Genomic DNA, 12,983 nt, shown 5'->3' on the forward strand with positions numbered 1-12,983 from the left:
ATGTGAGAGATAGAGATACAAGAGGGAGAGATACACGAGAGATACGAGAGATAGAGATACAAGAGGGAGAGATACAAGAGGGATGAGAGAGATAGAGATACAAGAGGGAGAAATACAAGAGACATACGAGAGATACGAGAGATAGAGATACGAGAGATAGAGATACAAGAAGGAGAGATACAAGAGAGATACGAGAGATAGAGATACAAGAAGGAGAGATACAAGAGAGATGCGAGAGATAGAAATACAAGAGGGAGAGATACAAGAGAGATACGAGAGATAGAGATACAAGAGGGAGAGATACAAAAGTGATACGAGAGATAGAGATACAAGAGGGAGAGATACAAGAGGGATGAGAGAGATAGAGATACAAGAGGGAGAGATACAAGAGGGATATGAGAGATAGAGATACAAGAGGGAGAGATACAAGAGGGATGAGAGAGATAGAGATACAGGAGGGAGAGATACAAGAGAGATGAGAGAGATAGAGATACAAGAGGGATATGAGAGATAGAGATACAAGAGGGAGAGATACAAGAGGGATGAGAGAGATAGAGATACAGGAGGGAGAGATACAAGAGAGATGAGAGAGATAGAGATACAAGAGGGAGAGATACGAGAGATAGAAATACAAGAGGGAGAGATACAAGAGGGATGCGAGAGATAGAGATACAAGAGGGAGAGATACAAGAGCGATGCGAGAGATAGAGATACAAGAGGGAGAGATACAAGAGAGATACGAGAAATAGAGATACAAGAGGGATACGAGAGATAGAGATACAAGAGGGAGAGATACAAGAGAGATACGAGAAATAGAGATACAAGAGGGATACGAGAGATAGAGATACAAGAGGGAGAGATACAGGAGGCAGTGAAGGACGAGGCCCACTTCTTGCTACAGTGCCCCAAATACACAGCACTGAGGGACACCCACTTCCAGAGATTCTCCAGTCACATCCATAAAAGACATCCATAAAAGAAGAGAGGAAAATCCACTTCCTACTGGGAGAAGCAATAGTGGCACATTATGTAAGAGACTGAGAGAGACAGAACTTTCCCCTATTCCCATAAATTGCCCCCCACTCCTTTCACCCCTCTACCTGCTTTGGTAATGCTAAATGTATTTAGTCCTGCCAATAAAGCTCATTTGATTTGATATGAGAGAGAGAGAGAGAGAGAGAGAGAGAGAGAGAGAGAGAGAGAGAGAGATACGAGAGATAGATATACAAGAGAAAGAGAAGGATAAAAGAGAGAGAGAGAGAAATCAAGTTTCTGGCTACACCAACACATTATTTAGACTTGAGAAACACGTTCTGATACTCTTTGGTCCCTCTTGTCCTTGTTTGCTTCAGTAGTGACTCTTTCAGTCTGTTTTTATAGACCATCCAGTTTTGTAGAATGTAACTGTTCAGTCAGTCACACAACTGAATATTATTCTCTTCACACACCCCTCCATCCAATGCTTTCCGGAGCTTTAACCAAAAGACTTCTTCTCCCCAGGGGTCCTCGGGCCAGTCAATGTATGTGTTTTGCTTTATCAGCTTCCTGAGTTTGTGGTAGGCCGAAAGTCTAAAGAGGACAAAAGAGAAGCAGCATGAGAGGCAGACTGATGGAGTGGAACACAAAGGCATGGTGGAACGCTAATGGCAGCTCTGAAAATAAGTGCTCTATGGAAGAGATGCCATTTCAGAAATGCTCCTTCTCTGCCTGGAAGGGAAGGGTTCATTGTAGGACATCCATTAACAGAACATGTTACTCAGTAAGCAGAATCCAGTACTGAGCAGTTACAATCTTGAAACCAACTTCAATTTTAACCTCAGTCTGTTTGGTTTTATAACTGTTGACAAAATTGATTCTCCAACAGCAGATGATTTCAGGTCCTAAGGCAGAGGGTAGTGACCCCAAAAAAATGCATTAAATACAGTGAGAGGCAGTGGGAACTTTAGCCCTAAATAATTTTAATACAGTGAGAGGAAATGGTTCCTAAAATCGCACCCACCCGTACCCTTCCAAAAAACAGGTTGCCTCAAGCCTGGAGAAGGTTTTTTAGAATTGTAGAGATCAAACTGAAGTCAGAAATCCTTTGTATTGCAAAAAATGCTGACGTTCCACCAACCTAAGGTCACCATCTTGGAAAGTGTCTGTGACACTCACATGCTCAGTGGGCTCTGAGCAGCTGTTGAGAAGCTGAGCTTAGGGCTCGTCACTAATTATCCAGCAGAAAATGAGCTTCCCCTGTAATATAAGCTGATGCTACAGGTTTGCTGATTATTAAATTCTGATGCTAATTGCACTGGTTTCTGTGCTGCCATGTAGTAATTATCTGTATTAATTACTAATCAGCCTTATATTGTGACATTTCTATTCTATGTGTACTGTATATTGTGAGTGGGTCCCTAAGCTCAGTAAGTGACAGCAGCACAGAGCATGTGCAGTAAATCAGCAGAAAAGAAGATGGGGAGCTACTGGGGCATCTTTGGAGACACAGATCTTTACTGCTAAAGGGCTGTGGTTGCCTTGGGCTGGTACAGAAGCCCAAAACATAATGTACAACATTTCCAGCTACTTCTTTAGTTAGGCTTTAGTTCTCCTTGAACAATGTGCAGTTGAAATAATGTGAAGACACGCTAAAACAAAGGAGCTAACTTTAGGACATAGGTGCTAAATTGCACCAATCACCAATTTGTTGTCTAACTTATAGTAGCGTGTTCAAAACTAATTGATGATTGATGGCTATTGGCAACTGCATTTCTGTAATCTGCATTAGTGTTTTGAACAACCCTAGGCCCCACCCAGAGCCCCCATGTACCTGGTGTGCAAAGCTGATTGGATGAAAGTGAGAAATGTATGGGAAATACCATAAATACTGTAGTGATCATATTGGCCAAACAAGTTATCGTGTGTCCATAGTTTTAAAAGTACCAATGGAATCTTACTCAGGGCCTTACTTCAAATGTCAAAACGGGGATGAAGGGCCCTAGGTCAGTAAGGCTCTTAATATTTATTACTTTAAAGCTCTAACCTTCAGAAAATGTGTCCACTGTGTAAGAAATCTAGAAACCATGGAATGTTTTATCCAAGGCTGTGTCGTAAAGTACAAGATTTTTTCCAAAGTGTAAATAATTTTCATAATACTCAAATCTGAATGAAGAGTCATGCCATGGACCTAACCTGACCAGCCAACGCCTGTTCTCTTTGAAATACCCTCTGCTCTTCCTCTGTTACACAATTTCCCTAGTAGTAATTCCAGGAATTGTCCATGAACTTCTACATCTCCCCTGTGACTGGTTATAAGTCTTAACAGTGGTTGAGTGATCAAAAGAGGCCAATCAATGACCCCCTGATGGGCACAGGTTCGGTTACTATGCACAAGATTCCAAGTGGGGTGAGGCCCATTTTTTAGTAAAGCAGTAGCTCAAGTCTTGATAAGTTAAAAAGACTTAATTAAGACATCCATAAGCCTAACGCGTTTTATGCCTGTGTGGGTATGGGATATTCCTTTTTTCCCTCTCATCTTTGGTATGTTGTTTGTTTGCAGTGCATTGGCATTGGTTCTTTATTGTCAGATGCAATTTATGCAATATGGTTCTATTGGTCCTTCATATTATATTGTGCTTTTCACTCATTGTTTTAGACTATGTGTGATATAATGTATTTTAAATGGTCACCACCCCTTTAAAAGGATGGTAGGGGAGACCTACAGCCTATGAGTAAGGGCCCACAGAGGCACGAAATGCGTTAGGCTTATGTATGTCCTAATAAAGTCTTTTTAACTTATCAAGACTTGACCTACTGCTTTACTAAAAAACAAGCCTCACCCCACTTGCACATGGATAAAACGGACCCCCTTAATAGCTGAGCCCCCCTTCACAGGCAAAATTGAAGCCCTTGCATTATATATTAATGCTTCCTCTACAACAAAGATTCACAGACAAATCAACCTTATTCTGGCAGAGAAATTGAGGAAGAAAAACCACAACCCCAAACCGAGAACTGTTGAAAGCTTTAGCAGGAATGATTCTTAAATCCGTGTGAGTAAGCACTAACAGTGACAGATCAGGTTCAACAGGAAGAGCAGCTGCAAAATGTGGGCTAAAGTGTGTGCAGCTCTTTGGAGAAAAGTCCCACTTGTGCAACCACCTCCTACATCAGCGGCGATTGCAGAGCTTAGGGCAACTATATAAAAGTGCAAAGAGAACTTTTTGATGCGAGTACCTTTAATGAATGAGTTTTCCAAGCAGCTGAATGTGGGAAAACTTGCTAGAGAGCGACCCAAGAAAGGACCCACGACCCCTGCAACACACCAATGTGAACCACTATGTATACTGTGTTATACAAAGAGGAATTTACTGTTAATACTTAGAGACAACATAGTTTTCCCTGTAGTAATTCAAAATAACCTACACTATACTGCAAAAGAGCCAATGTTGCAACATTCAGCATTTCCCAAAAGATTAATTTTATTATTATTTATTATTATCATTTACTTATATAGTGCTAGCAATTTATGCAGGGCTTTACAATAATTTATAACAAATAGGGGTCCTACATTAATTTAACACTTTTTGTCATTAACTGTTCCTCAATCCAGGGCCAGGACTAGTGGTAAGCAGAAGAGGCATGTGATTGTGGGGCGAGGAGCTGGGCATGTACCTCTTCTGTTTGCACTCCCCTAATTCAGACCCTGGAAGATCTTAAATTCCGGCAGCAATTTTCTGTACTTTCTGGGCGGCCCCCACCTCCTGCTCATAAGGAATACTACTGTCATATAATTATCATCAATCAATTAATCAGTAATGTTTTCTACAGACACACATTTACTAAATAGCACCTTAGTCAAGATCCTCTTCGGTCGTCTATACTCCTGGATTCTCCAGTGATTCCTAAGCATAATATCTCTGTATATTTCTTTACATAACATTAGTGTCATTAATCGGCACCCAGAATCCAGAACCAATGCTAAGCTCCCTGGTCTCGGCTCTTGCTTCCGCCTTTCACATCGGGAGCTAATTGGATGCCGCCAGGTCTTATTAAGAGAGGAGTCAAGCGAGGGTTCTGGACGAGCAGAGGGGCAGAAAGTCTCACAAAGTTAAACAAAGTCTTTGGGCAGAAGGTCACAGTTCAAGGATTAGACAAAATCGTAGTCAAACAGGCCGGGTCAGTGCGAGCAGAATTCTAGAGTCTCAGTCAGACAGGAAAGGGTCAAAGCCGGGAAATCAATCAAGAGTTGTCAAAACAGGCACGGGTCAGGTTACAGAGTGTAGAATAGTCAGTTTACCAGGCAGGGGTCAGGTTACAGAAGTCAGAATAGTCAATCAGGCGGGGTCAAAACAGGAATCAGAATATCAGGATGAACAGGAATAGCACCCAGGAACTCACTAGGATGAACTAATAATGGACAAAGAATAGTAAAAGGAATTCCCTTTAAATAGTGTTTGAATTTAGCTCCATTGCGAACTGACATCATCAAGCCAGCGTCAATGCGCCTATAAGAAAAGGAGATGCGCGCCCTAAGGAACCGGCACTAAACAGAAGAGGAACAGCGTGGTGGGTGTCCCCGCCGAAGGCGCAGGCGTCCCCGAGGGTAAGCCCTCACAATTAGAGGTTCCAGTTTTAGATATTTAAATGTTCAGTTGTTTGTTTGTTCGCCTTCACCCAAAGCTCTTATTCTTCCACTAATTGCTTAATTAGACAACGATTGTCCTTGTCAGTGACTAAGTAAATATTAATGAGCTTAGTACACATAGAATAGAAATGTCACAATATAAGGCTGATTAGTAATTAATACAGATAATTACTACATGGCAGCAGAGAAACCAGTGCAATTAGCATCAGAATGTAATAATCAGCCCTGTAGCATCAGCTTATATTACAGGGGAAGCTCATTTTCTGCTGGATAATTAGTGACGAGCCCTAAGCTTAGCTTCTCAACAGCTGCTCAGAGCCCACTGAGCATGTGAGTGTCACAGACACTTTCCAAGATGGTGACCCCCTGTGACAAGTTTGAAGTCCTGGATCATTGCTGCTATTGACAAGCTGAAACTTTAGGCTGGTGCAATAAGTTCAGTATATAAAATATGATATTTTTATTCATATTCATTTTTAGCGTTTAGTTCTCCTTTAAATGTTTTGCCCCTTTATAACAGCCAAAATAGGGCTACAGATAAATAATAAATACACTTTACATAAGATCCTGGATGCTGAACGTGACATACTGATGGTAGCTCAGCTGTGATTGGCCCTTTAAATCTCCCACTAACACTATTTTAGCCCTTTCTTCCCCACACCATCAAAACCCAGAAGGTGTAGTAGTGGTTGGTGAGAGCTGAAAGTCCACAGAACCATCCCAGCTGATGGAGGGTTTGACTCATGTTCTGATCTAATGAATTATTTGCTGACCTCAAGTCATGTCTTACTATTTGTTGCATTTTTCAATATATTGTAGACTATAAGTGTGTTGTTGAACCATTCGTGCTATCCCCCCCCCCAGTATTTGATGGAAAACATTTATACTGAGCTCAAGTAGACAAGAGTCTGATGGCATAAGCACTTAATAAAGTCACCTGTATGAGTTGTAACTCACAGCTTACAACTCTATCATCCTTCCATTTTTTATAACATCACATTTTCAAAAGTATCACTATTGTGGTTCCTAAGCAATGCTCTTTTACCTGTAATCTGGAATTTCTTCTAGGAGCACCATGACAAGGACATCTTCCTTATAGGAGAAGGACCAAGAGCAGGCCAATTGCATCTCCTCTCTGCACCATTCACTTTGCAAATACTTTCTGCTGACCACACACAAAGTCTTGCGGCTGTTAGTGATAGCATCCTGAATGTTGTCAAGTTGGTATAATCCTGGAATAAAGTCTCTCGGCTTGAAGCACAGCTTATATTTACGTGGTCCTTGGACTTCCAACATATACAGTAACTTTTCCGTTACCCATATCTCATCATCTTCGCAGTAAGAAATGTAAGCGTCATACTCGTATGCTTTCTCCTTCGTCTCAAGTTTCCACTGAAACCACACTTCTAGCATACAATAAAGATACCTCACAGTCCATTTTAGCTTGACCATTAGAAGAGTCACAATCAAAAAAGAAAATGTTATCATGAAACTTCCAAGAAAGTAGTAGTAGCCATTTCCATTGCAAAAACTAAAGTCTTGATTTTCGAAGAGCACGTCGTTGGAACCTATGCCAAAACATTTATATGACTGAATATAGGGTATCTGGACCTCTGTGCTACTTATAGACCAATTCTGAAACCAATAGTTATCACAAGAGCAGGAAAGAGTATTCATGTAAACATCAAAATAAGTCAGTTTAGGCACATTTTTCAATATAGCTTCACTAACGTTGGTCAGTCTGTTGTACCTTAAAGATATGCGTTCCAACAGGGGTACATTAGCAAATATGTCTTCTGGAAGAACTTGGATCCCATTGTTGTCCAGTGTAAGAATCCTAAGTTGACCAAGCCTGTTGAATAATTCTTTCTTAAAACTAATTGGAGGTTCCGTCATTGTATAGACCGTTGATGACATATCTAATTCGGTCAAGTTTAAAAGAAACACAAATGATATGTTTTTAAAAAACAGACTTGGGTTTCCTTGGAGCTTCAGTACTTTAAGAGACTGTAGACCTTGAAATAATGTGGGAGGAATATGAAGGTTATTTGTTGTCTGATAACTTGCATCCAACATTTCCAAATGTGTAAGCTTTAGAAATGGACAAGGAGACTGAAGTTTGTGCAGATGCCACAGCTGGTTTCTGCTGAGATCCAAACTCCTGACTGATTTAAGCTCTTTAAAAGTATTATTGGTGAGTTTGTAGATATTATTTCTGGCCAGTGAGAGCTCCTTCAGGGAGTTGAGACCTTTCAGACCATTTTTCTGAATTGTTAAAATTTTGTTACCTGAGAGCAAAAGGGTTTCTAGCTTTTTAAGGTAGTGATAGGCATTGGGCTTAATGACTGATAAACTGTTGTCTTGCAAATTCAAGACATGAAGGTTTGTTAAATACTTGAAACTGTTCCTTGTTACCTCTGTTATTTTACATCCTTTAAGACCAAGGTATTTTAGACGTCTGAGGCCATAAAATGCCTTTTCATTAAGGTGTGTCAAGTAGTTCTTTGATAGGTCCAAATACTGAAGGCCAATTAAGGGGGAGAACAATGAATTTTCTAGGACAGTTAGTTGATTTCTCTCAAGTATTAGAGTATGAATAGCCTTAAGACCCATCCATGCTGTACTAGAAATTGCTTGTAGTTTACACTTGTCAAGATAAAGTACCTCAAGAGACTTGAAATTTTGTAGATCCTTTTCTTTGATTCTGCGGAGAGGACTTGTTGTAAGAATAAGAGAAGTCAAGTTAGTGCACCTACCAATAACGGATAGGTTAGCACTTACGATTTTGGAATGTTTGATATCCAACAACTTTAATTTCGGGAATGTTTGGAACACCTGGCAAGCAGATGCCGGGTCATGCTGGAGAGCCGGGTGCATGCTCGACCAATGAAATTCCGTCAGGTTGGTGAGAACGATTCCTAATAACTGTGAAATGTTTAAAGAGTTCTCGTCAAAAGTTACTTTAGACAACATGGGCAAGTTGCCGAAGGAGCTCTTGTTCAAGGCAGACATATTATTTTTTGTGACATTGAGCTCCATTAGACTTGGCATGAAGTAGAATGTGAAGTCCAAGGCAGAAATAGAATTATTGCACAGGTTTAAAGATTGTAGAGATGGGAGGACCATCAAACTTTGCTCACTTTTCAAATCTGCTATAAAATTAGAGCACAAACGAAGTCTTAAAAAATCTGGCAGCTCTGCCACTGCATTGGTCACTGGTCTAAAATCAGATACCTTATTAAACGATAGATCAAGTTCTTGTAGAGCTCCTAAAGGTCTAAAGGTCCCACGTTGGATCGTGTGTATTCTGTTGTGACTTAGGTCAAATATTTGAAGACTTCTGAGGTTTGTCAGATCCACTGTATCCAACGACTGAATCAAATTATAACTCAGGTCAAGGATAAGAAGATGGTTTAGGTTATCGAAAGCCCAAGTGTCCACTCGACCAACTTTGTTTTTACTCAGCACGAGCTCTTGTAATTCAGACAGATGAGAAAAGGAGTAACCGTCGATCTCGCTGATTTCATTTTCAGATGCATTCAACACTCTCGTTCGACAAGGAAGGTCTTCAATGGCTTTTGCCAAAGGGACAATGCTCTGCCCTACACAGTTAGCATATTCTGTATGAATACCCTCCAGAGAGCACTTCCCGTAACCATAACCTGCCGTCAATGATATATGTTGAAGTATCAGTGTCATCAGGGCAGCAATTTGGGATGTTGAATGGTAAGGCCTCATTTCTGACTATCCTCTTTACAGCTTTACCAGGCAAGTAAGAATGCCTCAACACATAATGCCAATTTGGTCAATTCTTTGATCTGAAATGGAAAATAATAATAACTGGTATGTTTAAAGCTGAAGTGATTAGACCAGTAGCAAATTCTGCACCTATTATCATATAACCCCTGCTACAGAAAACTATATCCTTTAGATCCCTGTTGTCTCTATAGGTGGCCATACACGGGCCGATAAAAGCTGCCGACAGACCGTGTCGGCAGCTTATTGGCCCGTGTATGGGGCCCCCCGACGGGCTTCACCGATCGAGATCTGGCCGAAAGTTAGCCAGATCTCGATCGGATGGGACAGAAAATCCCGTCGGATCGCGGCCGCATCTATTCGTTGATGCAGTCCCACAATCCGACCGCCCGTTAAGGCATCGTTAGGATCCGATCGTTGGGCCCTAGAGCCCACGATCGGATCAGCCCGATATTGCCCACCTCAAGGTGGGCATATCGGAGGGAGATCAGCTCGTTTGGCGACATCGCCAAACGAGCGGATCTATCCATGTATGGCCACCTTATCTCTCTTAGGTGCTACAAGAATAATAATAAGAATAATTTTCAAAAATGTTCTACTTCAAAGCCCATTGTTCCTCTGCATCTCACTACATCTCTTCTCTTGTGTCTCAAGCAGTGTTGGACTGGGATGCCAGGGGCCAACCAGACACCTTAGACCATGGGCCCACCAAAAGACCTTAGATCGTAGGTCCACTTTCCAAACTATTATTCCTCCTCTCCTCACTCAACCTCTTTATTCTCCTACTTACTATATTCTTCCATTAAGCCTCTTTTTTCCCATAAAGAAATAGGGAATGACCATGAAATGGGTCAAATGGTTAGAAACACCTGATCCCATCGGTGGGCCAGTCCGACACTGTTCTCAAGATATATTTCTTAGACCTCATTTTTTCATTTATTCTTGAGTTGACCCAACTGGACTTGGTCGGTTGATGTGTTTTTTTTTCTGTTTCCATTATTTGGCACATGCATTTATTTCCCTATAATGTTGTACAAAGGCTATAAAAAGTTGAGTTTTAACAAGGTATAATTCTACTTCCTAGGACAACTGTGAGACAAATATCCACATTACCTGGATGTCCCTATTGGGTCATGTGATTGCCTAATGCTTTGTGATTGCTTTAATGCTTAAAGAGGGCCTGTCCCTCTAAGAGAGGGGTTCCCAATCTTTTTTTTTTACCTGTGAGCCACATTCAAATGTAAAAAGAGTTGGAGCAACACAAGCATGAAAAAGTCCTTGGGGGGATGTCATGTAAAGTTGCCATCTTTTGCAACGGTGGAGACCGGGAAGGGGGGCAGGGCCGTGATGTCAGGGGGCAGGCCGTGAAATAGACGGGAGAGTCCGTGACATCAGGGGGCGGGGTTAGGCAGCCCTTCAAAATACCAGGCTGTCCATGTCAAAACCGGACAGATGACATCCCTAATGTCATGCCACATAAGGGCTGTAATTGGGGATTTGGTAGCCCCTATGTGGAATGGTAGCCTACAGGAGACTCTGTTGGGCAGTACACCAGGTTTTTATGCAACCAAAACTTAGCTCCAAGCCTGAAATTCAAAAATAAGCACCTGCTTTGAGGCCACTGGGAGCAACATCCAAGGTGATGGTGAGCAACATGTTGCTCGTGGTTGGGGATCACTGCTCTAAGAAATCATTTCAAATATCTTTCTATTGTGTTTGTCAAGCAAAATTAACTTTACTTACACTAAATACATTATTTAAATCTTATTTCCTTCAGTCTTGGAATTCATAGTCACAGCAAGCAGGTAGGCGCAATTTTGTGTACACTGCTCTGAAGCTTTAGATCATCCAAAAATCTTGTTTATGTACTATCATAGGATGCCCATGCACTGGCTGCACAATTATAGTCTGTGTGGACAGAGTGGAAATGTAAGGAGTGAAGTGACATTAACAAAAAGGCCTCAAGAAAAACTTTAAGCAATTTTGGGAGACTTAAGCGACACATGGGTTTCACATTATTTCAGGTGGAAAAGCTTTTACAGGAGATTAGTCACCTGCAGAAGCAAAGATTTGTTGCCATTGTCCTATAGGGTTTGTTCACCTTTAAATAAACTTTTAGTATGGTGTAGAGACTGATATTCTGATATTGGTTTTTATTTGAGGCTTTTGAGTTATTTAGCTTTTTATTCATCAGCTCTCCAGTTTGCACTTTCTGCAATCCAGTTGCTTGGGTCTACATTTTCCTAGCAACCATGCATTGATTTGAATGAGAGTCTGGAATATGAATAGGAGAGGGACTGGGTAGGGTTGCCACCTTTTCTGGAAAAAAATACCGGCCTTCCTATATATTTATCTTTTTTTCCTATTAATAACATTCATCATTTTTATCGGCCAGGCCAGTAAAATACCGGGCAGGTGGCAACAAAAACATGAGTAATAAAAATACATTTGTAGCCTTACAGAGCATTTGTTTTTAGATGGGGTCAGTGACCCCCATTTGAAAGCTGGAAAGAGACAAAAGAAGAAGGCAAATAATTCAAAAAGTATAAAAAAAGAAAAAAAATGAAGACGAATTGAAAAGTTGCTTAGAATGAGCCATTCTATAACATACTATAAGTTAACTGAAAGGTGAACCACTCCTTTAATCAGGTAACAAAATGTTTGCAGAGAAGTTGGGTGCATTCAGTCTACAGAAGGGTAGGGGGCTGCAAACAGAGACCCCGAAATCTGTCAATTCCAGGTTATACCATTTTTTTCAGGTAATACCATTTTGGTAATACCCCTTGCTGGCTTCTTGTAAAGGGTTTATAGAACTACAGGAGAGTGATGGGACAGGGTAAGAAAAGCTGTGCCGGACAGAATAGAGTCTGCAACCTAAAACTGCCATCTGAATCACTTGCACGGAAACTAGAGAATACAAAGCAGAATGAATAAAAAAGTTTAAATTGATACGTTACCTGGTGCCGATCTTTCCGGAGCTTTTATTCACTTGCAATCTCTAATGACACTGCATTCAAACACAAGCACTTCCCTTAAATTAAACTTATACAAGTTCCCAGAAATCTGGACTGTGATATTTTATAAAGGGAAGTGATTCCACTCCCATCGAGAGACACGGTGTCAACAGTCCGTTGCAGAGAATATTCATCAGTCCCTGAGCCAGTAGAGCTTACAATCTATATTACAATCTAAAGTCCCTATCACATTCATTCACATATAGTAGTTCAGTTTCGGTAACGGGTAGTTGCTGTTGTTCATGTAAGGAGGCTTTTCAGCAGATGCAGACGAGGGTGGTTCTCCATTTTTGTCACAACTCAGATCAAGGTCAGAGACTGTGACTTGATTGATTTCCAGGTTTTAGTGCTCCCCCTGCTGGTGGATGTGCAAAGGACTGCCACTGAATAACCATTTGACTTTATGATGCCCATTCCCATATTAAAGGAGTTGTACACCTTTAAATGAACTTTTAATATGATGTAGAGAGTGATATTCTTAGACAATTGGCAATTGGTTTTATTTATTTTTTTATTATTCGTGTTTTTTGAGTTATTTAGCTTTTTATTCAGCCGCTCTTCAGTTTGCAATTTCAGCGATCTGGTTG

General features: G+C 40.9%; 1 protein-coding gene across 1 annotated transcript; it reads right to left on the minus strand.

Annotated features, from left to right (window-relative positions):
* Positions 1-792: 792 nt before the first annotated feature.
* Positions 793-12,747, minus strand: LOC108695911 (toll-like receptor 13). The gene is made up of 3 exons (XM_041569639.1): positions 12,340-12,747; positions 6,672-9,444; positions 793-1,569 (listed from the first exon to the last, which is right to left on the minus strand). Exons 2-3 carry the CDS (start codon positions 9,362-9,364, stop codon positions 1,413-1,415), a joined length of 2,850 nt encoding a protein of 949 aa, XP_041425573.1. The 5' UTR covers positions 9,365-9,444; positions 12,340-12,747; the 3' UTR covers positions 793-1,412.
* Between the last annotated feature and the right edge of the window lie 236 nt (positions 12,748-12,983).

The sequence above is a fragment of the Xenopus laevis genome, chromosome 7L (genome assembly GCF_017654675.1).
Source record: "Xenopus laevis strain J_2021 chromosome 7L, Xenopus_laevis_v10.1, whole genome shotgun sequence".
In the NCBI taxonomy this organism is placed as follows: Eukaryota; Metazoa; Chordata; class Amphibia; order Anura; family Pipidae; genus Xenopus; species Xenopus laevis.

Bases quoted from the DNA above. Each gene is read 5' to 3' on its own strand.
- LOC108695911 (XM_041569639.1), bottom strand. From the start codon at position 9,364: ATGAGGCCTTACCATTCAACATCCCAAATTGCTGCCCTGATGACACTG. The intron at 1,570-6,671 runs GTAAAAGAGCAT...TGTCCTCTTTAG, and splicing joins GAAGAAATTCCAGATTACAG to ACTTTCGGCCTACCACAAAC.